This window comes from Pimephales promelas, chromosome 13, assembly GCF_988280905.1.
Source record: "Pimephales promelas chromosome 13, fPimPro1.hap1.1, whole genome shotgun sequence".
Lineage (NCBI taxonomy): Eukaryota > Metazoa > Chordata > Actinopteri > Cypriniformes > Leuciscidae > Pimephales > Pimephales promelas.
Genome location: NC_142781.1, coordinates 25,544,112 through 25,569,237, shown reverse-complemented (window position 1 = coordinate 25,569,237; position 25,126 = coordinate 25,544,112). Strand labels below are relative to the sequence as shown.

The 25,126-nt window shown below is 36.3% G+C and overlaps 2 protein-coding genes and 1 pseudogene across 3 annotated transcripts; all 3 read right to left on the bottom strand.

Annotated features, from left to right (window-relative positions):
* On the bottom strand, positions 1-15,902 carry firrm (fignl1 interacting regulator of recombination and mitosis). The gene is made up of 25 exons (XM_039693478.2): positions 15,636-15,902; positions 15,340-15,460; positions 15,137-15,176; positions 14,854-14,942; positions 14,107-14,211; positions 13,876-14,016; positions 12,559-12,721; positions 12,352-12,436; positions 11,488-11,626; positions 10,555-10,644; positions 10,403-10,467; positions 10,130-10,278; positions 9,290-9,419; positions 8,612-8,798; positions 8,159-8,241; positions 7,787-7,838; positions 6,666-6,755; positions 6,285-6,470; positions 5,948-6,064; positions 2,252-2,347; positions 1,968-2,081; positions 1,759-1,863; positions 1,062-1,142; positions 847-978; positions 1-761 (listed from the first exon to the last, which is right to left on the bottom strand). The coding sequence occupies exons 2-25, from the start codon at positions 15,427-15,429 to the stop codon at positions 555-557; spliced, it is 2,736 nt and encodes a 911-aa protein (XP_039549412.2). The 5' UTR covers positions 15,430-15,460; positions 15,636-15,902; the 3' UTR covers positions 1-554.
* On the bottom strand, positions 15,450-19,789 carry LOC120493620 (zona pellucida sperm-binding protein 3-like; annotated as a pseudogene). Its single transcript, XR_016145911.1, has 10 exons — positions 19,252-19,789; positions 19,042-19,159; positions 18,860-18,963; positions 18,608-18,785; positions 18,422-18,539; positions 18,260-18,342; positions 18,174-18,205; positions 16,641-16,703; positions 16,461-16,553; positions 15,450-15,460 (listed from the first exon to the last, which is right to left on the bottom strand). The product of XR_016145911.1 is annotated as a zona pellucida sperm-binding protein 3-like (transcript).
* A 1,739-nt stretch (positions 19,790-21,528) lies between these two features.
* On the bottom strand, positions 21,529-23,216 carry LOC120493695 (si:dkey-51e6.1). The gene is made up of 3 exons (XM_039692461.2): positions 23,003-23,216; positions 22,468-22,592; positions 21,529-22,209 (listed from the first exon to the last, which is right to left on the bottom strand). Exons 1-3 carry the CDS (start codon positions 23,142-23,144, stop codon positions 22,129-22,131), a joined length of 348 nt encoding a protein of 115 aa, XP_039548395.2. The 5' UTR covers positions 23,145-23,216; the 3' UTR covers positions 21,529-22,128.
* Positions 23,217-25,126: the final 1,910 nt, after the last annotated feature.

Genomic DNA, 25,126 nt, shown 5'->3' with positions numbered 1-25,126 from the left:
TTCAGGTCTGAGGGGTTTATTTGTGTAAACCCTACCCATCTACAAGTGCACATTAATTTTCGAGGGCAACAGCCACATCACAACAACCAGCATTACACTGATGCAACTTCTGTTTCATTGTAACTAACCCTCACAACCATGTAACTGCCTTTACATTAAATGGTATGTTAATTTTCACGCACAACCAAAAGTAAAATGGCTGCTGAGTATCACAACAACAGCAAGCACTAGTATTTCTTAATTAGAATAATGGAATGGTGGCATTAATATGTTAAATTCATGTTGAGTCAGAATCTCATAATTACAATGATTCTGACATAGTGCTAAATGCACCATTAAATACCCACAAGTATAATAAATACTAGAAGCTATACAATCTATAAAACAATCAATTTTAATAAAGTTTAATAAACAATTAAACAGCCTTTTGGAGTGACCTTTCTGCATATAAGCTTCTATACAAATAGGTGATATCAACAGATGTAGTGGTACGGAACAGACAAGCAAGTGTTGTGATAAAAGCAGCCAGAGGTAGAGGTGGTATTGTGGTTGAATCAGGGCTGCTGTTCTGTAGAGGTGTTAATTTGAGTTATCAGTGTCTGTAAGACCTGAAGTCTGGCTCTGACCCACACTGGAGGGGATGGGCTGAGGCCAGGTCCCTCTATAGCCTGCAGGGCTTTCAAGGCACTTTCTGCTGTCTGGAGGTATCGCTCATACTCCTCTTCTGTGTTGGTCTCCTGTCTTGCCCTTTTCAGACATGGCTGGAATATAATATAGAATTATATAATTAGTAAATATTTTTCCATCGGTATGTCAAGCAGAAAAGACAGACATCCTTTCACTCACCTCCACAGTAATGGGTGTGTGTTCAGGTGATCTGTTCTCACTCTCCATTTGCTCACAGTGTTTCTCTATTATACTCCTCCACCCCTTGAGACGTTCTAGTCTCAATTCCTCAGACTCCTGCAGTGAGACTGTCTATAGAAAATAATACAATCTATATAAGGAACACAACAAGACAAAATTATATATTTAAAGTTTACGCATATCTCACTTGTTACCTTACTGAGGAAGTTTAACACTTTGGTTTTGACCTCCTCTGATGTCAGTGTTTGAGAAATCACTTCCTCGTGGTTGGTTATCTTAAAAGTTGAAAAAGAGACATGAGCTGGCTTACATATCACCGTAATATATATATATATATTTATATATATATATATATATAAGAAGAGTTCAGATGCAAAAGCCTCTAAGTGCCATTTGAAATTTTCTTCTAAAATGATCATTTTTATCAAGCTTGTATATTTAAGTTCAGTAATTTCACTTAAATGGCAATGAAGATTACCTATTAATTGTCATTTAAGTGAAATTACTGAACTTAAATATACAAGCTTGATAAAAATGGCCATTTTAGAAGAAAATTTCAAATGACATTTAGAGGCTTTTGCATCTGAACTCTTCATATATATATATATATATATATATATATACATATATATATATATATATACATACACTAACACATAAAAAAATGAATGGATGAGATGTTAGGTTTTTCAACAAATAATTAAATATTAATTAAAAACTTTTTTTAAAGTCTCTTGAGAGACTCGGTTTGTGTCATGTTTCAAAAATGTATCATACATTCACTTCTGATTTACTCAAATACAAATTTAACAATTGAGGATAATGCTTGTTAAAAAAAAACAAAAAAAACTACTAGGTTAAAAATGGTTATATAAATGGGAAATTTCTGACCTCTGCAAAGAGGCCAAAAGCCTCCAGGACATGATGGAGTATCAGCCAGGATGTGTGAGTCAGGAGACCATTAAATAGAGCACTGATTCTGGGCAAAACTTGGCACTGCAGTCACATGCATACATATTCATACGCACACAGAGAAATTACTAAATGAAAGAGACTCATTTGTGATCTTAAAAAACATCTTACTCATATTCTACTTATACCTGAATATTTGGAGGAAAAAATACTTTTCCAATGGAAGCAAGGAACTCCAAACCAGCTAAAAGCAGGTCATCAGAGCATTTCTGGATAGTCAAACTACTCAAACATGAAACAGCCTGAAAAAAAAAACAAAAAAACAAAAAACACTTTTACCAAAATAATAAAAAATTAATTAACAAAGATAAAGCTTTAAAAGAGAGAACTATGAAAGTTCTAAAGATACACAGTAAAAATTGAGGTTAAAGAAGTGGAAAATGACCCACTGAATGTAATGTTAAAAGTTCACCTGAACAATGACGTGTGGCTCTACACTTTTGATCAGAACAGCTGATAATGACAGGAGTAGCTTCACAGTGCACTGGAGAGGAGGATGAGCCTGCACCTGAAATTAGTGAAGAAAAACACAGTAACAACTGAAAAAGAAAAATTCTTAATTTTTAATATCTAACTATGGTTTCCGGGGCGCGGCTCTGCTGCTGACCCAGTGCTTCTCGCTTCGCTTCACACGCTTTTTACGTTTTAGCTGTTTATTGTTTGTTTTATGTTTTTTATATGCAGTTTTATATATAGTCATTTTTACTAACTCAATATGAAGCTTCGCTGGTTTTTGGTTGGGATAGTGGCATGCCTGGCTACATGTTTGATCGCGGCTGGCACAGGAGTGGATATAAATGGCGTCCTCGCTTACACCAGGGAGGAACTTTTACTACTTTTATCCCGGTCCCGTCCCTGTCGGCTACAGGTGAACTTACCAGAGGATTGTAAAGGATTGATTAGGAATTCCGGGGAAAAGGAATGCACACGCCCATGCAAGAAGAAACGAGGATCGAGAGGTGGGATACGTCAAAGGCTCAAACGAAGAGGCGTCAAACCTCCCTTACCGGTAATCACCTTGTCTAATGTACGTTCTCTAAAGAATAAAATGGATGAATTGGCAGTGAAAGTCAAGTATGACAGTGACTTTAGGCAAAGTCACTTATTATGTTTCACAGAGACTTGGTTGAAGGAAGACTTGCAGGATATCTCATTAAATGGCTATACAATGATTCGAGCCGACAGAGATGAAGTTAAGTCTCGTAAGTCTTTGGGAGGAGGACTTTGTATTTTTATGGACAAAAGATGGGCAACAAATTTCAAGATCCATGAACAAATATGTACCACAGATTATGAGCTATTATCAGTGTCCTTTAGACCATTTTACCTACCACGAGAATTTGGACAGATTACCGTCATTTTAACATATGTTACGGGACCAGACAATGTGGAAGCCGCAAATAAAATAACGGCCAGCTATAATAACGCTTTGGCACGTTCCTCTGACCAACCAATTCTAATTCTTGGCGATATGAACTCCTGTGATTTGTCGGGATATTTGCCTACACTTCATCAGTACGTGGATTGCCCCACTCGATCTATGCGCACTTTGGACAAATGTTTTGGAAACATATCAGAGGGATACAAGGCTGTGGCCCGCCCCCCCTTGGGGAAGTCCGATCATAATGTTATACATCTGCTCCCTAAATATCGAGCCAAGCTGAAACAAGAGAAACCGGTGACCAAAGAGATAAAACTGTGGACAGATCAGAGTAAAGAGGAGCTCAGAGACTGCTTTGATGAAACGGAGTGGCAATTGTTCTTTGATGAATGTGATGATGTACACGAAATTACTGACACTATCACATCTTATTTAAGTTTTTGTGAAAATATTTGTGTTAAAACAAAAACAATTCGAATATATCCAAATAATAAGTTGTGGATCACTAAAGAACTTAAAATTTGTGTAAATGAGAAAAAAACTGCTTTCTTAAAAGGTGATAATGAACTTCTTAGAGAAAAAAGAAAGGAACTTAGAAGTCAAATTAAGAAAGCTAAATTAGACTTTAAAAATAAGGTTGAAAGTAGGCTAAATATGGGGAACGCAAAACAAGCATGGGATGGTCTAAATACCATGATGGGGAGAGAAACAAGGAAACCAATGTATCATTCACAAGGTGTATTTTTTGCAGAAAATCTGAATGTTTTTTTTAGTAGGTTTGATCGTGGAACTTGTACTACTGAGTGTGATAGAATATGCCGTGATATTCCTACATATGAAAATATTATACTTAAAGAGCATGAAACAGCAGCTAGTCTCGCTTGTATTAAGCCAAACAAAGCACCCGGTCCAGATGGATTAAAGGGTAGGGTGCTAAAGGATTGTGCTTTTCAATTGACTGGTGTTCTTACAAAATTGTTTCAGCTCTTGTTAAATGAAAAGGTGGTTCCTAGCTCATGGAAATTATCAAATATTATCCCAGTACCGAAAATATCTAATGCTAACCAGTCAAAGGATTTTAGGCCAATAGCTCTTACATCTATTTTGGGTAAATGTATGGAAAGAGTGTTATCTACATATATTAAGAATGATGTAAATAAATATTTAGACCCCCTGCAGTTTGCTTATAAGACAGCTAGGGGCACTGATGATGCAACTTTAACCCTATGCAATTTAGTGTCCGAACATATTCAACAGACCTCAAACTATGCTAGAATTTTATTTATAGATTTTAGTTCAGCTTTTAACTCAATTAAGATAGATGTCCTTTTACAAAGATTACTTGATTTAAGAGTGAATGGCGGACTTATCTGGTGGATTAGAGATTTCCTCTTAAATCGTCCACAAAGAGTTGTCCTTAATGATAAAGTCTCAAAAACAATTGTTCTAAACTCAGGAGTACCACAGGGAACTATATTATCACCTTTATTATTTTCACTGTATATAAATGATTTTAAAATTCACAACTCATATTTTAGTTTACTTAAGTACGCTGATGATTTGGCACTTGTCGGCCTTTTGTACAAAGGTGGAACTGAAAGAGAGAAATTGTATCATAATTATATAAATTCCATACAAAAATGGTGCAAACTGAGTGCACTTGAGATAAATTTGCACAAAACTAAGGAATTAGTGATTAGTAGAAACAAAAATGAACTCTCTGAACAATTGAAACCTGTGAAACTCAGTGAATACCAGGTAGAAATAGTAAATAGTTTTAAATACCTGGGGACATTCATAGATAGTAACTTAAGTTTTACTGGAAATGTGGATTATGTATTTAAAAAAGCAATGCAGAGAGTGCATCTTCTTCGGAGGCTAAAACACTTTGGTGTGAGTAAAAATATTTTAGAAATGGTTTATAAGAATTTTGTAGAAAGTATTATGTCTTTTAATATGACTATGTGGTATGGAGTCCTGACTGTTAAATCCAAGCAGAAATTGTCTAGGGTGGTTAACATAGCTAGTGCAATCGTAGGTAAAACACAAAGACAATTGAATGAGATATACTTATTGAAAGTTAAAGAGAAGGCAAGGGTTATTATTGAGGATTTATCTCACCCCTTGCACTCCAGTTTTCAGTTGCTCCCATCAAGGAGAAGGTTTAGACAACCTAGGGCAAGTAAAAATGTGTACCAGATGTCATTTGTGCCAACTGCCATTCGATTTCTAAATGCTGAGAAGCCATAAATAGAAGTAGGAGTGGATATATGTAAGCTTAAGTATAGCTGCATGGTAATGTTACTGTTTTTAATTTATGTATGTATTTTCCTTATGTTTTTTTTGGTGTTGGTGTCCTTGCGTGTGATGTATAGTGAAGCCAAAGACAAATTTCCACTTGTGGACAATAAAGGAACTAAACCAAACTAAACTAAACTCTCCGTTGGCTTGCGAGCTGGAAAAAACAAACTCTAGGCCAATCACATCGTGTACAGAGTCGATGGGCGGGCTTAACATAATGGCGGCAGAGTTGCAACGGCTCCGCGTGAATTCCCTGCTACTTGAAACCTGAGATGATTGCTGCTGCAGGTAAAAAATCTGTACTGTCACTTTTGATCCATTTAATTCATCCTTGCTGAATAAAAGTGTCAATTTCTATTGGGAAATAAAAAAACTCTTATTGAACCCAAACTTTTAAACAGTTGTGCATCTGTGAAATCTGGTCACCTGGTTGCTACTCATGCGACTCCACAGCTGAGAGATGATCTTTACAGAAGACAGCACACACTCCGCCTGCAGGCTGCTACCTCCCATCACCAGCAGCACACAGCCCAGAATTCGGTTCTGGATCACAAAGAGAGAAAAAAAAAAAAAAGTTAAAAGTGGGTACAGGGCATATTTATTTTTAAGGTGAGTCTGGTTTTTAAGAGCAGGGTGTGAAATATAATTGACACAGTGGATGTGTTAATCTACAAAACAATAAAACCTTAAGCATTGAAATTTAAAAAAAAAGTATTAAACGTTTATGCGGTTGGTGGCAGCACTGTCACTTAAGTTCCCTCACCACTCTCGGTATATCTCCTAGCTTGTGGCCACTATTCTGCCATTCCTGCAGTACAACAGAGGCCCTGGCGAGCACCTCTTCCTCCACCTGCTTGCGTGCCTCCATGCACAGACACCTCAGCAGTGTGTGACGCCACACACACACATTCTCCTCCTGAGAGGGAGGGAAGCGCTCCACAAACTCCACCTGTCACAAAAACACTTCATCATACTTAGAAATGTACCATTTGGCTACATTCAAAACATAGGCCGAACTGTGGGAACATAAATAAACTATATTAGAAAGCCAAAAAAATCTAACAAACTCATCAATGTTCTAAGGAAGTGTTCTGCAGAGTTGTATTTCATATGCTATATCTGGACAAGAGAAAAGGAAACTAACCTGGTGTTTTGGAGTCATGAGAAAGAGCAGGCGTCTAAGCAGCAGGGTCAAGTGAAACAGCTGATACCCCTCACCAGGACATGACCTTATCTAGACAATACAATAACACAGGTCACAGAAGCAACTAGTTCTCTACTAAAAGGTCTTATATTTTAAGGAAATATTTTTCAGGAAAAAAAAAAAAAGATTTTATCTAAACACTTTTCAAAAGTTCAATTACAATGGGTCCAAGGAGTATTTAATCACCTTCAAAAATGTCAATAGATTTAGAAATATCAAGGATTAAGATAACACAAGTACGGTTTTGAAGCAAAACGTAGATGTATAGTTTAAAACAAGGGTCTAAAACTCAGTTTGAAACTACTGGTTTAAAATTAAGACAAAAGGTATTTGAACTTTCAAAAGTGAGATCTGTAAGATTTTTTAGTACAGAAATAAATACTTTTCTTCCACAAGGATGCATTAAATGTATCAAAAGTGACAGTAAAGGCATTAAGTTATATTACTAAATATTTCCATTTTCCAGAAAGAACTTTTTCCAGTAAGAAAAAGAGGATTAACTTTCTATTCATCAAAGAATCATGATAATGTATCAGGTGCCACAAAATGTTAAGCAGCACAACTGTTTACAATATTGCCAATAATAAATATTTCTTGAGCACAGTTGAGCATAATTCATGATTTCTGCAGACTCACTGAAGACTGAACTAATGATGCTGAAAATTCAGCTTTGCCAGCCAAAGGAATAAATACATTTTAAAATATATTAAAACAGACTGCTATTTAATTGCAATAATATTTCATAATATTACTGTTTTACTGTAATTAGCAAATAAATGCAGCCTTGGTGAGCATAAGAGGCTTCTTTAAAAATGTTACTGGCTTCAAACTTTTGAGTGTGTGTGTGAGAGAGAGAGTAAACCATTAGTTGTTCATCCAAAACTTATTGACATTTACAATAATACCAAGCACACAAGACCGATCCCACAAGAGTGTTGTGATTGACAGGTGTATTCTTCCCCATGTTCTTTTTAGAGAAAAATGGTCCCCTGTGGTCACTCATCCCAGACAGGTTCCCAGAAAGCACAGAAAAAGTCACATTCCCAACAGACTCCACTCACCAGGTGAGCAATAAGGAGAACATGGTGAAAACACAACTCGGCCGTGCCATACCTGAAGAGAGAAAGGGAGAACACAACTCTGATATTGTACATTAATGTGTACTTCTTGTATTGCAGTAGATGTTTTCTTTTCATCCTTGCCTAACATTGACAAGTCTTAGTAAAGGATGGTAATCAATATTACTTAGGGGGTTAATAGAAATTTCCAAATAACTCCTTAACAACAATGCCAAAACTTTGGAATTTTCTAATATAGTAAACACAGGAATGTCCCCTCATTGTTCATGCTCAACGTTACTGTGACAGCTCTGGGAAGTGGTAGTCATAAAAGTCTGATGGTCTATGCTCTTGGGTGTGTGTATCTGTACTTACCGTGCCAGGAAACACCAGACATCTGAGGCCAAGACAGCCGTCTGTGTGTCTGCCTGTAATATGGCAGCTAATAGGGACGGCTCCTTGAAGAAGGAAACAGAGAGGACTGCAAGATTATGTGACATTTCCTTTTTCTGGTGAAAAGCATTAATAAGCACCAGCTATTTGTCACTTGGCCAATAAAAAAATTGTTTCAGCATTCAATATCGAAAACTACTGTGGGCATATAAATGGGAGAATTTAAAAGCTAATATTAATAGTAATGATTTCTTTGTTTTCTCTGAGAGAACCATGTTATCATAAAGTGATCACATAAATGAAAAGAAAGTCGCAGCTTTTATTTTGTCATGCTAAGACACAAAGCTTGACAATTCTCTCTGGATTACGTGACAATTTACTTCATATCATTTTTAGTCCACAGAATTCAATAAAAGTTCAAAAGAAATCACTGACCAGCGGAGGAAAATGTTGTGCGGGCAGCACAGCCACACAAGCACACATATGGACACACACATGCTGATGCAGACTGACTCTACCCTGAGCCTGCCCTCTCAGCATTACCCCCGGTAACCACACTGGAACTGCACGCTCCAACATACAATGCCTGAAACTCTGCAACACGGCCTCAAACACAGACCATCTGAGGAAAGAGAGAGTTTTTGCAGGTTTATGTACTTTTGGAACACACTAGTTTCTAGTGTTTTTGGCTAAACACACTGTCTGTTCCAAATATGAATGAAAGTCTTAAGGGTTTGGAACAAAATGAGGGTGATTAATTGATGACAGAATTTTCATTTTTGGGTGAACTAACCCTTTAAGACTTCAAAACTACTAAACAATTTAAAGTAAAAAAATTATCATATCACATTTCTCACACAAATATATATTTTATACATTTCAAACTTAAGACTAATGATTTAATTGAATGGACCTTTTTTTATTTAGGCAAAATGTGTTGTCCAATTTCAATCTTTTCACAGCTCCCTGAAAATTATCAACAAAACGGACAACATCTGCAATATTTTTTGAGAATGAAAGCCGAACGTAGCGGGCGGCAGTGCGACCGGAAATATCGCTACCCTACTTCCGGTCTCGGTTGACATTTTGTGAAATAGGCCTATTGTAAAGTACCTGGGCGTTTCCTCCGGAAATTGGCTTCCATCAATCCACAGCCGCAGCGCCTCCTCTGGCTGGGAGGATAGTTTACCCAGTATATTCACCAGTAGCAGACACTGTGGTAGACAAAGCTCTGCACTGCTCTCTATAATACACAAACAACAAAAAAAATCAAAAAGATATGGTTCAAAATATTTAAGTTTTTAAAATGTTTACAAAACCATTCGGAATTGTGTCCCATGTATGAAGCCCTGCACATGACACATAATTTGTTTGCTCATTGTAATTTATTTAAATATTGGCCATGATTTAACTTGATCAAATGAATGAATTGAGTTGTGGGAACGAATTCTTTTTTTTTTTTTGTCCAAGGCTCCGTAGTTTACAGCATGAAATACATGTATGGATGTACAGGATGTTTTTCGCTTACCTATGAGCCTGTAATAAGTCTGAAATTGTCACAGTCATTCGGAAAATTCTGTTTATTTTTAATAACATCACAGACATTAAGTGCAACTCCACATGTTGCAGTGAAGGATGCATTGCCCTGTAATAATGAAAGGCCAAAGGTGATTGTTAAATTTAAATAACCTGGAAGGCGCAGGATGCACACTCAGCAATGTGCAGTGGACAGTCGGTCTCTCTGTATTTGTTATATAACCATGTCCTTGACATAAAAGAAATTCATCACCATTCAGAGACAATGCGGACAGTGACTAATCATTCATATAACAAACAACCTTAATGACCAGGCTGAGCGATATAAGATCTTGCATTGGACAACATTTTTTAAAAGAATTTTCCAGGGTTCAAAAGGACACTGGAAGTTATGAAAGTTTGCAATAAGAAGCTCACGGTGGTCTGGGTCCAGGACAGATTGAGCAAAGGGTTGAAAGGGCATCAGTTGTGTCAGCATGACATCTAAGGGAACCAGGACAGCCACTCTCAGTTCCTCAATGAGGGCAGGAGGCACAGATGGGGCACATAGAGACGGAGGGAACTTGCTAAGGAGGGGAAAACCAAAAGTTTAAATAGACAAAATGGACAAAACAAGGAGCGGAAAAATATGAACTTTGACATTATTTAAAATACCCATGTTAAGTGTTGACCTTATGCAATATTGATTACCTGTAAATTTGGAGATACAACTGGTGAAATCGACAGCATGACTTGGCAAGGAATGCTTTAAATTCCTATCAAATGATTTAAAAAAAAAACAACAACTTTATAACGTAATAATCATGGTTGTGACAAATACATTTAGTTTTTCCCTTAGTTACCTTTGTGTAGTGGACTAATGTGTTGGCAAAAAACCTACACATCTTTGTGGCTTTTTGGAAAAGCTTGTATTCTGGACAGTGCACAACTTCCTATGAAGAACAAAAGGAGGAAGGCAGATATGAATTGACCTTTATATAAAAACACTTGCTTATTAGTAATATTTAACAAAAAAAGTCCCTGACGCACATTTCTAGGTCACCATTCTTTCCATGGAATATACCACATCAACCAATAAATAATCACTGATATAGATTTTTTTCATGGTCAATATTTATTGATGGCTGATTTAAAGCCGAATAAATATAAATGATCTCACACTTATTTAGAAATAGCAAAAACACATGGATAAAAATTGCTAAAATTATATATATATATTTTATTTTACTTGAAGGAGCCGTATGCCAAAACTGGTACTGCAATCACTTTCAAATTACTGTAGAGCGGTGTTTATGATTTATGAAATTTATGATTAATTTAAATTAATTTCTTGCATACAGCTCCTTTAATATTTACTAAACTAGTAAAACAATAAATCTGTTAAATAAAGTCTTATACTTTAGATGGAAATTTCTTGATTCTTTAATCAAATTTAAGTATTTAACAAATAAAGAAATTGTAAAAAAAAAAAAAAAAAAAATAGGAAAAATAAAAAAGTAGTAAAGACTTCAATGAACACTGAACAGTACACGGTAATTTGGTAAGTTTGTGTGCAGTCTACACAATGTTCATATGGACATCTGAATGAGACTCTTTAAAAACCTAAAATGACAATGTCAAACGTTAGTTTTGTTATTTCTTGTTACTTTGTAGTAAAAAGTTTGTACTTCTGTTAACAAAGATTATTTATATTATTTATTGAAGTTTTATTTATTTTTATAATTTCAATTCAAGTATCTAAGTTGAACATATTTGATGTGAAGAGTCTACGTCACCTGTAGGCCTGCCTGTTGGATCTGTTGAGCCAGCTCAAGACAGTTCTGGACAGACGTACACAGGTCTTCACACAATGAGAAGGCTATGTCAGTGTGATGAAGCTGATCTTCTACAAGAGACTGGTACTTCACACTCTGTCTGAAACCAAATACATGAAAAAAATTTTTATTTCTTCATACAAATTTTAGATTTAATAAAGAATTATTAGATTATGATTAATAATATAGTATTTTCTTCCTACTATGGAAGTAAATAACTACCGTCATTATCAACATTCTTCATTCTTTAAACTACGCAGTAACGGGGTCCACTTGTTTAAGCAGCAATGGAAGGAAAATCAGATCCGAGTGGGAGCGTTTTACTGAAATATTTAAACAACCAATCAAATGCTGGATATGTTATATGTAACGGCTGTGAAGCGCTATATGTATATGAAAAACTAGTAAAGCCCATGTCCAGCCTTTGCTTGGGCTGAATATATTTAATTTCTTGTGTGTGTTCAGGAAGTTACAATGACAATTTAAAGTTTGAAGGGGGTAAAGCCTGTGTTTAGGTTATTAAGGAAATATGATTTTGCCAAAGAAGAACTTTTACTTAAAATAAATATTAATTTTAAAGCAGCCAATTTCAGTGTAATATGTTACCATATCATCACGCTTAAAACTGAGAATTAGGGTTCTGGTAATGTGACGATAGGGTGCAGATATCTAAATCAGAGAAAAATCATAGGTTCAGGTGGGTGGGGGGGGTGGATGATTTTTTTTAAAAAGCAGATTTGGGTGACGTTAGAGCTGATTGTGTGTTTGAAGAAAAAAAAACGATTACCAGTGCCTCATTGATGAATAGAGATACATTACACTCACTTAATGATACATTTCCATGTGTTGGCATGTAGGGCAATGTCCAATCTGGATATGATCAAGCATATGTCCAGCAGACAGTGAATCACTGCAAGGGGAAGCCAAACAAAAACTTCAATTTACTATTGCAAATCACATCCAGCTCTTCACTCGAGAAGAAACATGCATGAAACAAACTGAATCTTTCCCTCGCATAGAAAAAACACAAACCTGTGACAATATCCGATACTTCCTCCTCAGATGCAGTGTCCTCCAAGTTAATTTTGTCCAAGAGTTCCATCAGACCCTTCTGCAAAGAATAGGCCTCTTTAAAAAGGCCCTGAAGTAAATCACCCACCAATGACAGTCTTCCACTGTATATGACCTCACTGTCCTATAAACACATCAACATCATACTGAAATTAACAGCAAATACAGTTCTCCACACTGTTATGTTTGCGTTAAGATGATATGGTATACAAGGAGGTTTTGGGTGCACGTAGAGTTTACTTTACCATGAGGATTTATTACACACTTTTTCAGATACGCAACATGAGTACTAACTCATCAGCAGCAAGTACACAACCAAAACTTCTAGGGCTAATTTGCATAAACTGTGCTAACAAGTGCTATAGCATACGTTGTCCCCACAAATTCAGAAATTAAGGCATATAAAAATGAAAATGTCTCACGAAAAAGTGTGCCCCTTGCTACGTCTTTTCAGCGGTTAGATGAGAGTAATCGCTCGACTGAGGAAAAGGAAATTACTATAAAATGCAAAAGGTAAGGAGTGTGAGATTTCCGATTTTTGTTACAACTATAAACTTTGATAACGAAAAGTCTGTATTAATCTTAATATTATACTTAATACTTATTATACTTAACTTAATAACTTAATATTAAATACTCTAATCTTTTAAAATGTAATGCATGCATTTGAATGTTTAATGATTTTTAAAAGATAGAAATGATGATGCTAGATAGATAGATAGATAATGATTAAAATGTAAATGGATAGATTGTATATAATTCAAATGTAAAATGTTTAAAATTACAGATTAAAATTACTGTCCAAAATCCATGAAAATCCTGAAATTTGGCAATGATAATTAATATATTACAGGTATTCATGCTGCAACCCAGAAAGCCTTGCTAGCTTTGGTCCATTAAAACCACTATTCATCAGAGAGCATGCATTGATTAATCCCATGGCATGTAGCAAAAAAAAAAAATATATAAACCAACTGAGAAAGTTCGACCAACTGAGAAAGTTGGTAGCACCAGTTCAACCAGTGGAAAAGTTAGTCTGGAGCCCTGTTACGAAACTTTTATATGACAATTTGACTGGAGAGAGTTAATTTTTTTATGGCCATTTCCCAGGCAATGTCCTGTAATTACCGGACAACGGAAACCCTGCTCTGGTTCATAGCAAAACGTAAGAATACTACACCCCTATAGCACTAACACACTAAAACTGCAGGTAAAAATTACAGGTCATGCCTGGTGATGCCAAAATATGTCCAGTGTACATTTTTAAAAATAATGTACCTTGCAGTGCTGGAAGGTGTCTTTTAGGACTCTGAGAATACAAGATGGCAGGGAGCGAATGGTGTCAAAGGAGACCGACTCTTCAAAGGAACTGACACGACGCACACAGCCAGAGAGGGACTCCAGTGTCTGGACCATCATCTAGCCAAAAACACATCAGCAGAAAGTTCAATGAAGAAATCTGTGCCGCTGTACAAAAGCTTTATATTATCAGATAAAGCACATTCAAACCTTCAGTATATTTCTCACAAATACATGCAGCTCTGTGTTCTGACTAGAAAGGCCTCCAATTTGCTTGCTGATTTCTTCCAAAAGACCTGCAAACACTTTTACCACCTGTGGATTGATCATGACAACACATAAAAACGTGCCTCGTGTTGAATATTTCAAGCCATAGAAAAAGAATGGGCACAAGTACTCCAGTACTTGAAAGTGACAGCGACGATTGATCATTAAAAAAAAATATGGGGGTGGGGGGTTGATTGGTTATGGCATCATTTTGGGCAATACCTTGAGGTCTAATTGGCTAGCATAAGACAGCATGCCATCCATACCAGATAACTAAAATGAGACTATGACTATGGAAAGTGGACAGTGAATCACTGGGATTAATCTCATAATGGATGCATTTGGTTGAGTTAATTCATCTGCAACCAAAGTGCTCCAGTTTACCGGTGTTTTTACAGCAGCTGAAACGACAAAGTCACAACATTTGACTATGCTTGGGTTTTTTGAAATAATCTTATTTCTTTCATTGCTTAAAAAACATTGATGTACTATTAATAATAATTAGCAGTAGGCCTGTTATTTTTCTCATACCGTTTTCATTACCGGTATGGTTTAATTAAAATCCTTTAATTTTCGTCACGATACCTCAAGTACTCAAATGCTTTTTTTTTAAATGAGCCATCAAATACTTGAAAGGAATAAAACATTTATTTTTTAAATAGACATTTTGTGGGAATTTAAAGATCAAACCTTGGGTAAGACAGTGGAGAAACATCCCGTCTCTAATTCAGATAAAGAAAGATGAGGGAGGAACTTGCTTGTGATTATTTGCAGAATATCTGTGGAAAAAAAATCAAACAGAGTAACGTTAGAATACAATACACAGGCACTTGATAAAGATAACCCAATTAAATGTTTTAAAACCGAACATGAATAAAGGTTTACATACATCAAGTAAACTAAAACGTATCTTTGGAGGCACCTGAAATATGCCAATTGAGAAAATGATGCACTTAAAACAGCTTAGACTTACTTGTGTGCTCTTCCCAGCTGTCAGTGTCATGATGCATGGCGTGCATGTGTCAAGGCCAGTCTAGATCATTTCAATACACGTATAAAAACTAAGGCAGTCCTAAAAATTCAAATACATGCTTGTAACTCCTGCTGTGCTTACATTCATAAATTGCCTTAAACTACGAAATTAATTCTTCTGAAGAGATATTCAGGAAAGGATATAACTAGTTTAGGTAGGACAGTTTTGAGTTCTTGTTGACAGGTCTCCTGGTTCCACTCAGATACCTCATCCAAAAGAGTCACTTGAGACATTGTGGTAACGTTAACTGTTTTCAAAACACACCTGTGTTGAAAACAAAGTTCCGACTTAAATGGCCAAACATATGCTGTAAAAGGTAACTTAACCGTAATTTTATTCGTTCACTTTGCAGGTTAGACTAAACTAACGTTAACTACTAAGTTACAACTAGCTTCAAACACCGTTTTCAAACGAATAGCTAACGTTACTTATAACTTACCAACTCACTCAGGTGGATACAATAACGCTTAATAACAAATGCGTGTAAAAATTATGGACAATGATGAGATCCTGAACACATATTTAGGTCTTCTGTTTTGAATTCTCCTCCTGCTGAATTGCTGGGTGATTCCATTTGCCAGCACTGGATGGGGTTTCCTTATCAAAACGAAACCTGTTTGGAGAGTGTTTTAAGCATTATGTGTGCCATATATAACGATACGCAAGTCAAATTGGACCATTAAGTTTAGCTTCTTTTTTTTTATAGTCTATGTTTTTTTGGTTGTTTAACTGGTGTACTTTATAAATGGTCCGGTGCTTACGAATTCCCCTATAAACCTATATGGTACCGCTCCAAATTTCGCGCCGTTTTATTTCATCTCATTTACACCGCACTCTACAGTGATTGGTCAGAATGTGGTATATTTCATTTATGGCACAGTCACAACGTAATGTTTTTTCATCGATGTACGATTCGGGATTTGTCCGTGAAAGTGCCTTCACAACATTTTGCGGGGCTCAGGCAATAGTTTTCCCCCCAGTGTATCATCCATGCATGCTACCCATATATTTAGAAGCGTTTTTAAATCCAGGATAAACTGTTAGGTTAGCATTTTGTTGATGTTTTACTTATTTTGTATTCAAGTGTTTTTTGTACACTTTGTATTTCTATTTGCGTTTGTAAAATGCCTTGAGAAGCTGCTTTAAGTCACTAACGTTACGTGAAAAAGTTCTTAAGTCCCAAAAATGGATTCTGAACCAAACAGTAAAGAGACCATGTAGTAGACTACTTAAATATATATATATTTTTTTTTTTTAAACAAACAAACCACATTTTTTGCTTGACTTTGCCTCTCCCAGACCTGAAGGGGACCAAGGTCTTCTCCCAGTGGGAGGGCTTCTCCCTCCCACTGGAAACCTGCAGTGACAAATAAAGGAAACCAGTCAACATAAGTTAATATGAAATCTGCAGTGTCCTTTTGGGCTTGTCACATGCAAGATATACCTAAAACTTTGGATAACACACTATCCGTCCTCAATCCACAGCTTGTGTCACAGCAGCCACACACTTTAGTGATGGGAAGTCCGGTTGTTTTCCGCGAACCGGTTCTTTCGGACAGTTCGTTTTAATGAACCGGTTCAAAAAACCGGTTCACCAGTTCTTTTACGTCATCACGTAATGACGTCAATTCTAGCATCCCGGCGGATAAAAATACTTCATATTAAAGGGCATTTGTAATCACAACTTCAGTTAAATAATAGTATGCATTGTCATAATCATCTTGGATAAGTTTCTTACATTTACATTTTGAAAACGAACCCTGCTGCAGCCTAGGCGATGTGCTAACGCGGATGTTTTACGTGTTTTAAATATATAAAATGCATAAATGGTCTTCCTCATTTTATTTGGTATTAAATAAACTTACATTTCGCCGATTCGCCCTCTCATTTAAGTCCTGGGTTCACCCGTACTACTGCGTGCTCGTATATCAGCACAGGATCAGCCGGCCGAAAGAAAGTTCTGTTCAGAGACGGTGCTATCACGCATGCGCAGTATCTCCAGCTCATCGGTTCTCCGTATCGAACGTGTCCGAAAGAAACAGTTCTTGGTTCTGTACTAGTGATTCAAGAACTGCAACAACCAGTTCTCGACTCGAGATCCATAGCATAGGCCTGTGTGTGCTGAGCTGAAACCTGAATATACAGTCGACAAAACTAAAAAATCGATGCATGTCTGTCTCCAATATAGCCTTCTGTAGCCTATACAGTGTATATATATCATGTTTATAATGTGTTAACATAACGAATTAAACTAATTCGTTATGTTAACACATTATAAACATTTACTAAGCAGTGCACCAAACCTTGGCAAGAGTTTACATCAATGATTTATATTGTTACTTAGAAATTAAATGAGCTAGCTGTTCCTGAAAATATTATTTAATAATAAATGTTTAGTAGTTTGACAGTTTTAGAATCCAATCATTATTTCCAATCGTTAAAATAATACAGTGATACAGTAATGTGATAAACATGTTTCCAAAATGTTTTATTTTGTTACACTTACTGATGTTCAACTAAAGACATGGAAACGTACATTTCGTCCCTCAGAAAAAAATGCACGCATGCTCAGCTCATCAACTCATCAGTTCTTAGTATGTCGAACGTGTCCGAAAGAAATAGTTCTGGGTTCTGTACTGGTTATCCGACCGCTGTACCTGTCCTGTATGTTCGGTAGTACACGCATGCGCAGTATCAGCTGCTCGTGCTCATCACTTCTCTCAGCACCAATGTCTCCGTTCAGTGAAGTTTTTGAGTTACTGAATAAAATGTACTAATGGATATTGGTTTATTTCGATTCGGAGGGACTGTCAGGCATGTCTGAAAGTGAGTAACTTTAGTAACTTGTGGTTTAGCGCTGACGCAAGACGCGAACTGTTTCGAACGATTCAGTCCGATTTAGTGTACTGGTTCGACCGGTTCACTAAAAAGAACCGGTTCAAAAGAACGATTCGTTCACGAACCGGCCATCACTAACACACTTGATCACCTCCATCAGAAGACACCCATCTAAGACAAGAGTTGTCAAGGGGGTGTATGTTATAAAGAATAACCCATCAGGACTTTGTTGTAAAAGAACAAGCCTTATAATCCTCATCAATCTGGGACGAAGCTGCACTCGCTCTTAGAAGACAGGTAATGTAAATCTGCCGAAAAGAGCCATTTTTTAAGAAGCAAAAAAAAACGCTGAACTTAAGCCGCAACAAATAATCCTGCAATACATACAGCACCACTGCTTTCCTGCTGGAATCTGAAAGCCTCCAACTGAAATTGTAGTTTGTCATCTTGCAACCGGGGTAAAAATTTGGAGCTGGAGTCTGTATACTTTGCATCAGTGAGGCAACTGAAACACCAAGAGGTTTCATGAGGATCTCAATTTTCCCACATGAAGTTCAGCATAGGACTTCTTACCCATGATTTTCAATAAAAGAATACATAGGAGCAGATTTCACATTAGGGCCTGCAGTGGCCACACAGTTGTCCACAAATATACGAAGGGGAACATGGTTGTACTGCTTCACAGATGTCTGAATATTCAAGATGTCACCCAGGAAGAAAACATTCGAAGGCCTTTCAAACATCCAGTCATCTTAAAAAAACAAAAAAAGACGCAATCATTGTTAAGAAACTACTAATGAAAATATACAGGAAGGAAATACAAACCAGTCATGAGATTCAGAGAGAAAACCAGGATGTCTTCTGCAACCTTGGTGGATATAAACGGGATCCACTTTGGCTCCAGGTCACTACTGCTCACATTCTGTCTCCTGCAGTGAAATACTTATTTATTCATGTCCAAAAAAAGAAAAAGAAAAAAAAAGACAAGTAAAAAGTAAAAACTTGACCTGGGGTAGTGGAATTCAATGCCAATTGTAACACACTAGATCTTACAATTGGAGTGCTCTGTAGTGCTGTTGGTCTATAATCAAGAGTAAAGATATACACAAGCTCATCTTCAGTCACCTGTGAAAGGGAGTTTAGAATCAGACAAAAACAGCAGGGCTGGTGGCCTCACAAGCATATTAGCAATTCAGTTAAGAAGCCACTTGACATACAACTGTCTCGCCACCACAATCCTGAAGCGCCGAATGAAAGATGAGGACTCTGGCATCTGCATCTATGTCCACAACACCACAGCTCCCTAGGGACATAAGAGAGGGTTCAAGGAGTTGACCAGTACCAAAGAAGTCCTGCTTAACTTCCACATGTACCCCATCTTCCCAACACTGGACTGCTAAGCTGTTAGAAGGTTTAGGCTGCTGAAACTCGAAATTAAAATCTGGCTGTGCTGTCTCTTCTGGGGCCACTGGGAACTTCCAGGTCAGCTCCCTGACTGGGCCTTGGAACTCTTGTTTAGACTGAATACTTGAAGGCGTTAGATTTGGAATCAGCGGGGCCAGCTGGGGCCTTTGAGATTGAACTCCATATGGGGCTTGGATTGGTTTCCAATGCTCCCTAAGATGAGAATCATCTTTTTGAGGCTTTTGCATCAGTACCTGGGGCTGAAACACCCAAGCCTTTAGGTTGGTACTGTACACATGATCAAATGCAGCCAACACTAAAAGCCCAAGTATTACATTGCCTTAGTCCCATTATTGCAACTACCACACAGCCACACTGCAGTAACACATTTTAGACCTTGTTTATATTGCCATGAATACTGTCCCCGCCCAGCCCCAAACAAGATTAATTGTTCAGTGGACAATCCTAATCACAGAATCAATGCCTCACTTGCTAAAGTTCACTCATCAAGCCCACCACAAGCAAAACTCAAATAAAGTCCCCCTGATGTCAATCATTTTATCCCTTAAAACTCATTTTTAAACACCAAAATTACATATCATAAAATATCTTCTCCTGTGAAAAGATTTCATCATGCCTTAAGATAGCTTGAATGTAACTCTTCTCCCTTGCTTCATTTAGTAGCTGATCAATGAATATGCAACTTAGCACAGCCTCCGCTCAGACGAGCCCAGAGATCCACTAGATCAACTTTACTCTAAACGGTGCACAATGGTACCACTCTTTACAACGGTAATAATATGATTAGCATTTTGCTTGACTATGTTATCAAACGGCTAATAATGTGTTGCTAATGTCAAACACAATGTTCCCGTTCGCCATCTCAGACTTTCTAAAAATCAGCATCCTTATAAATAGTTTGAACAACTTAAAACTGATAGTTCATCAAAACATTGTGATATACATTATAGACATAATTCAACTGCTACTATATTGCTGACAAAATTGTTCATGTCAACCGATAACCTGGCTTCTCTTGATAATCCAAATAGCATAGTTAATGATATGCCAAAGCCCACATATTACAGTACATAAGAACCACTGGCAAATCCAAGCTGCATTTTTGAGACTGTATTTGATTCACTGCAGTTTTATAGAAAAAACTGTGCAGTCGTGTTGACTTTTGAATTTGCACATGGTTTGTCTTAAAGCATGTTAAAAAATATAATGACAATATATTTATATATAATCTCAAAAATAAAATGAGAAGACCACTCTTTCTTGTAACTATTTTGAAATGTACAGTATTTGGTGTAGTATTTGCATAGTATTTTTTGGTGCTATTATTAATATTTCTTATATTGTTAATTTCTGAGCTCTTATCTCCACCACAAGTTACTTTTCAACTTCTTCATAATTATATTTTTATTATTTGTGATTAAGACAAATTGACTGATTGACTACAGTACACAGATTGATTTAAATTCTCCAGTGGGTCCTTTAAGTGAAGGCAGGAACAGTGAGCTGGTTACACGCATCAAAGAAATTACCAGAAAACACTGTTATTGTCTGGACAATGTATTTTGGCTGCCAATATTCTGTTCGCCACACCTCTCTACTTGAAAGTGACACTTTCTATTTTTTTAACATCCTTGACGGTAAGCGCGAAAACGTGCACCAGGCATGTGCTAAGGGAAACAAAAGCATATTAAGGCCATGATGGAGATAACATCTACAGGAACTTCCAAATACAGCAGTCATTATGTTCAATCCAGACTAAAAACGTGTCACAGGAAGACGGAAATTTCACAAGGAAAATAAAACACAGTATATCACAGCACTTTACCTTGTTCAGCCTTCCTTTTTTTTTTTTTTTTTTTTTTACAAATACAAAACAATATTTACCTTGAATTAAAATTAATTACTACAACAATGCACAGGCACTGACACTGTACTAAAAATTATTTCAAAATTATAACATTTTTGAAAAGGCCATTGCTTAAACAAATCACATAGCACTGGTGGCACCTGTTAAGATAACTTTACTAGAACCAATAATACACTATTGACTGTAAAAGAAATCCAGTCTGGTGACTTCATATTCGTTTATTCAGGGTCTCAGGATACAGGAAATTGGTTAAAGTTTTGACTTCAGAAACAGGATGGAAAAATCCCTTATGCACAATACACATGACATTGTAAGGGATCAATTGAAAGGGTTCCACTGAAAATTACATATTTAACTATAAAAATGTATGCTTTGCAAAATAATGGGTCTTTTTACAATTTAATTGTAATGGTGAAAACATAGGTTCTGTGAAATGCTTTTGACCAAATATGTATGCTTGTCTCTCAATGGTAGATTTCTCACTGTTAATTATACCAATGAGATCAGTCTGATTATACATACAATCCATGAATAATACAGATGCTCTTTTATCTGTCCCTGATCTCTAAACCGACACATTCCATGACAGAGGCAGGAGACAGGATATGTTTATCGCTGTGCAAAGCATGCAGAGTTCCTGTGCAGGTTAAACCTCAATGTCAAGGTCAATCATTTAAGTTCAATTTAGGACACTGTAGTGAACAATTATTTAATTTGCATCCAAATAAAAATTTGTTATAGCTGAAGAGTGATAAAAATGTTAAATTTTCACTAAAGGTTCATGGCCATGGATTTGAGTCTTCTATTCCATAGTGATTTCATAGTCTTTAAAGACAGATTTTAGCTTTTCCACCGTGACAGCATGGTCAGCCTTCCCATATCCCTAGAAAAAGAAAAGATATGTGAGACCATCTCTAAACGAAAGCTTAAAAGCAACATCTGGTTATTTGAAAATATAGGGAAGCCCCCCCAAATATTCATACCCATAATGAAGACTACACTTATTTTTTAACTAGTATCTGAATAGTAGGCCTACTTCTACCGTGTGTGTCTCTATGAAACACTATAGTTGTTCCGTGTGCCTGTGTAACCTTAATTTATCTCAACATTTTAAGTAGTTGTTATTATGGTTACGTGTTACCGTAGACTCTCCAAACACCCGTAGTTTCTTTTCTGTGTTGTTGTGCTCAATCTTGCCACCTCCAAGACAATTACACTCCAGTCCCAAGGCCTCCATTGCAGGATTCACTTTTTCAAATATGTGAACTGAATAAAATAAATAATGAGGAAAATATCAAATATTGAGAAGAAAGTCAAAATCATTCCAGCAATACTACTACTTAAGATAATTTTTATTTTGTGATCTCCTGAAACGGATAAGTCTTGTGAGCCAGTCAACTTTTATTCAACTAACCATTAATATAGCTTGTTAATATAACTTCACAAATTATCATCTCAATCAATCCACACAAATCAATTCAATGTTACCGGTTAATCATTTATAGGTTACCAACATTTTTATCTGGACATATTTTTCCTCAATGCCCATTAATAGAGAAGAACAGAGTGGATGTTACCAACTGATTTATAAATAGCTGTCTGAAAAGGATAGTTAACTTGCTGGCTTGCATACAGACATTCAAGCTGTTGCACTAGCGTGCACCGTGCACACTTACTGTGGTACTCCCCCGTTTTAGTTCCCCTCACTATCACTTTATGTTCAGTTCCACCTTTCACCTTTATGTTCACTAATATGTATTTAAACTGCCCCTCTGGATCAATGTCGACATCGGGCACTTTACTCAGGGCGTCTGCCATCTTCAACGGCAACTGCAGACAGCAGGCGATCAGACTATTTGGCAGTCATCACGCAACAAACTTCAAACCGGAAGTAACTTACACAACAAAATAACACGAAGAAAAATAAATAAATAAATAAATATAGAGCATTTAAAGTAACGTTATATGTCTTTTTAGAAAAGGTTAACAGTTTGTATGGAGCAGAAATTACTGAATGGTGAAATTAATACAAAATATAAATATAAATTCCGACATATTATGTGGCAGATCTGGTTTTACATGCAGTTTATGTCAAACGTGGAAGAAAAAAAAAAGACTTTAGTTCGTCGTCTGTGCTCGTTATCTCGCTTTGACACCCCTTCCTTTCTGACCTGACTTTCCCTCTGCCAACATAGCTTCCAACAGCCATCAAGTTTGTCTAATCAAATCGTAAATGCTGTGCTTCGTGTATAGCATATTTTTCCATATTCATATAGAGGCAAGTAGGCTATTAGCTGACTTAATAATAAAAAAGGTTAATCCAATAAAAATTAATTAAAGGAAATATTTATTTATTTATTATTATCAATTCATCACAACCATTGACCATTTAATGTGTTGTTTCATTGCTGCATGTCCCTCGGTTTTGATGCCTAGCTATCAATTTAGTCAAGCTATTGATTTAGCTATCAAATACATTTGGCCAAAACGATACTTTTTTTTTTTTAATGCAATTATGCATTAAACGAGATAGACGGACTTGGCCCACTGCCTACAGAACTGTCACCGAAGATCACGTTCGAAAAGAAAACAGACTTCAAGGCAAAGGTAAATATCACGTGTTAAACAGATGTTTTTGTTGGGATGTGTGCCATGTTTCCTGACAGGCTGTCATAATAGTAAAAGAAAAATAAGTTCTATAGCCTAGGTCCAGTACCGTTAGTTGACACATAGTTTAAAACATTTTAATTAATAAATTCTACTTTCCAATTCATTCTCGTGTGTGACCAGCTATAAGCCTTGTAACCAATAAATACGCACATTGATTATTTAAGTGAATAAAAAACAATAAAAACAATCATCCTCAATTTGAGTGTGTTTATTTGTTTTCAAATGGATAAGTTTGTATGAATTTAATATTAGAAGAGAATAGATAAAGTTATCACATTATTTTGACACGAATTATTAACATTTCTGTTCTTTGCTCGCACTAGTCTTTTCCGGTGCCCTCATTACAGCTATTTCTGTAATGGTAGCTGATACAACTCTTGTGCAAACTCACTGAACCGAGTGGCATCCGAGAAGGGTCAGGGTCTCACAGAAATTAACAAGAAACTCAAACTTCAAAACGTGAAACTTCTGGGGAGCTGTAGCCTACAGGCTATATAGCCTATAGCCTATATAGCCTATAGCCTGTATATATACAATAACAGCTTTTAAACAAAGAAAATTTGTAAACAACACATTAGCCTATTTGAACAAATTTGTCTCACACACACTGATTCCTTTTTAATTAAATTAAATTGTAAAAATTGAAATTAAATTAAAATTGAATTGTAAATATTTTATGGAAGTTCTGTAATACTTCATTTCTTCAGAAGTTATTCATCTGTTCTTATTACTTTTGTTTAATGTCAAGACTTAATTCATTGTCCTTAAATTTATATAGCCTATATTCGTATGTCATATTTATGCCTTCTCTTCACTGAGTAGTGTATAAGAATTACCATTAATACTATTTCTGGAAGAAACATTAAAGGTGCCAAAAGATTACTGGCAACATGACAATTACTGTCATGCCCCTCTCAACCCATATTGTCTCTCTCTTTCCTTTATAAACAGAGCTGAAGATACTCACATGCAGGAAATTTGAGTATCTTCCTGCTGATGACTTTTTCACACCAAAAAGCGAAAGTTCATAATTGTTCTTTAAATGTTATATTCAGTTGATTGATTTGAAACAAATGGATAATATGCATAGGAGAAATGTCAGATTACTATGCAATAGTTTGTCAAATAAA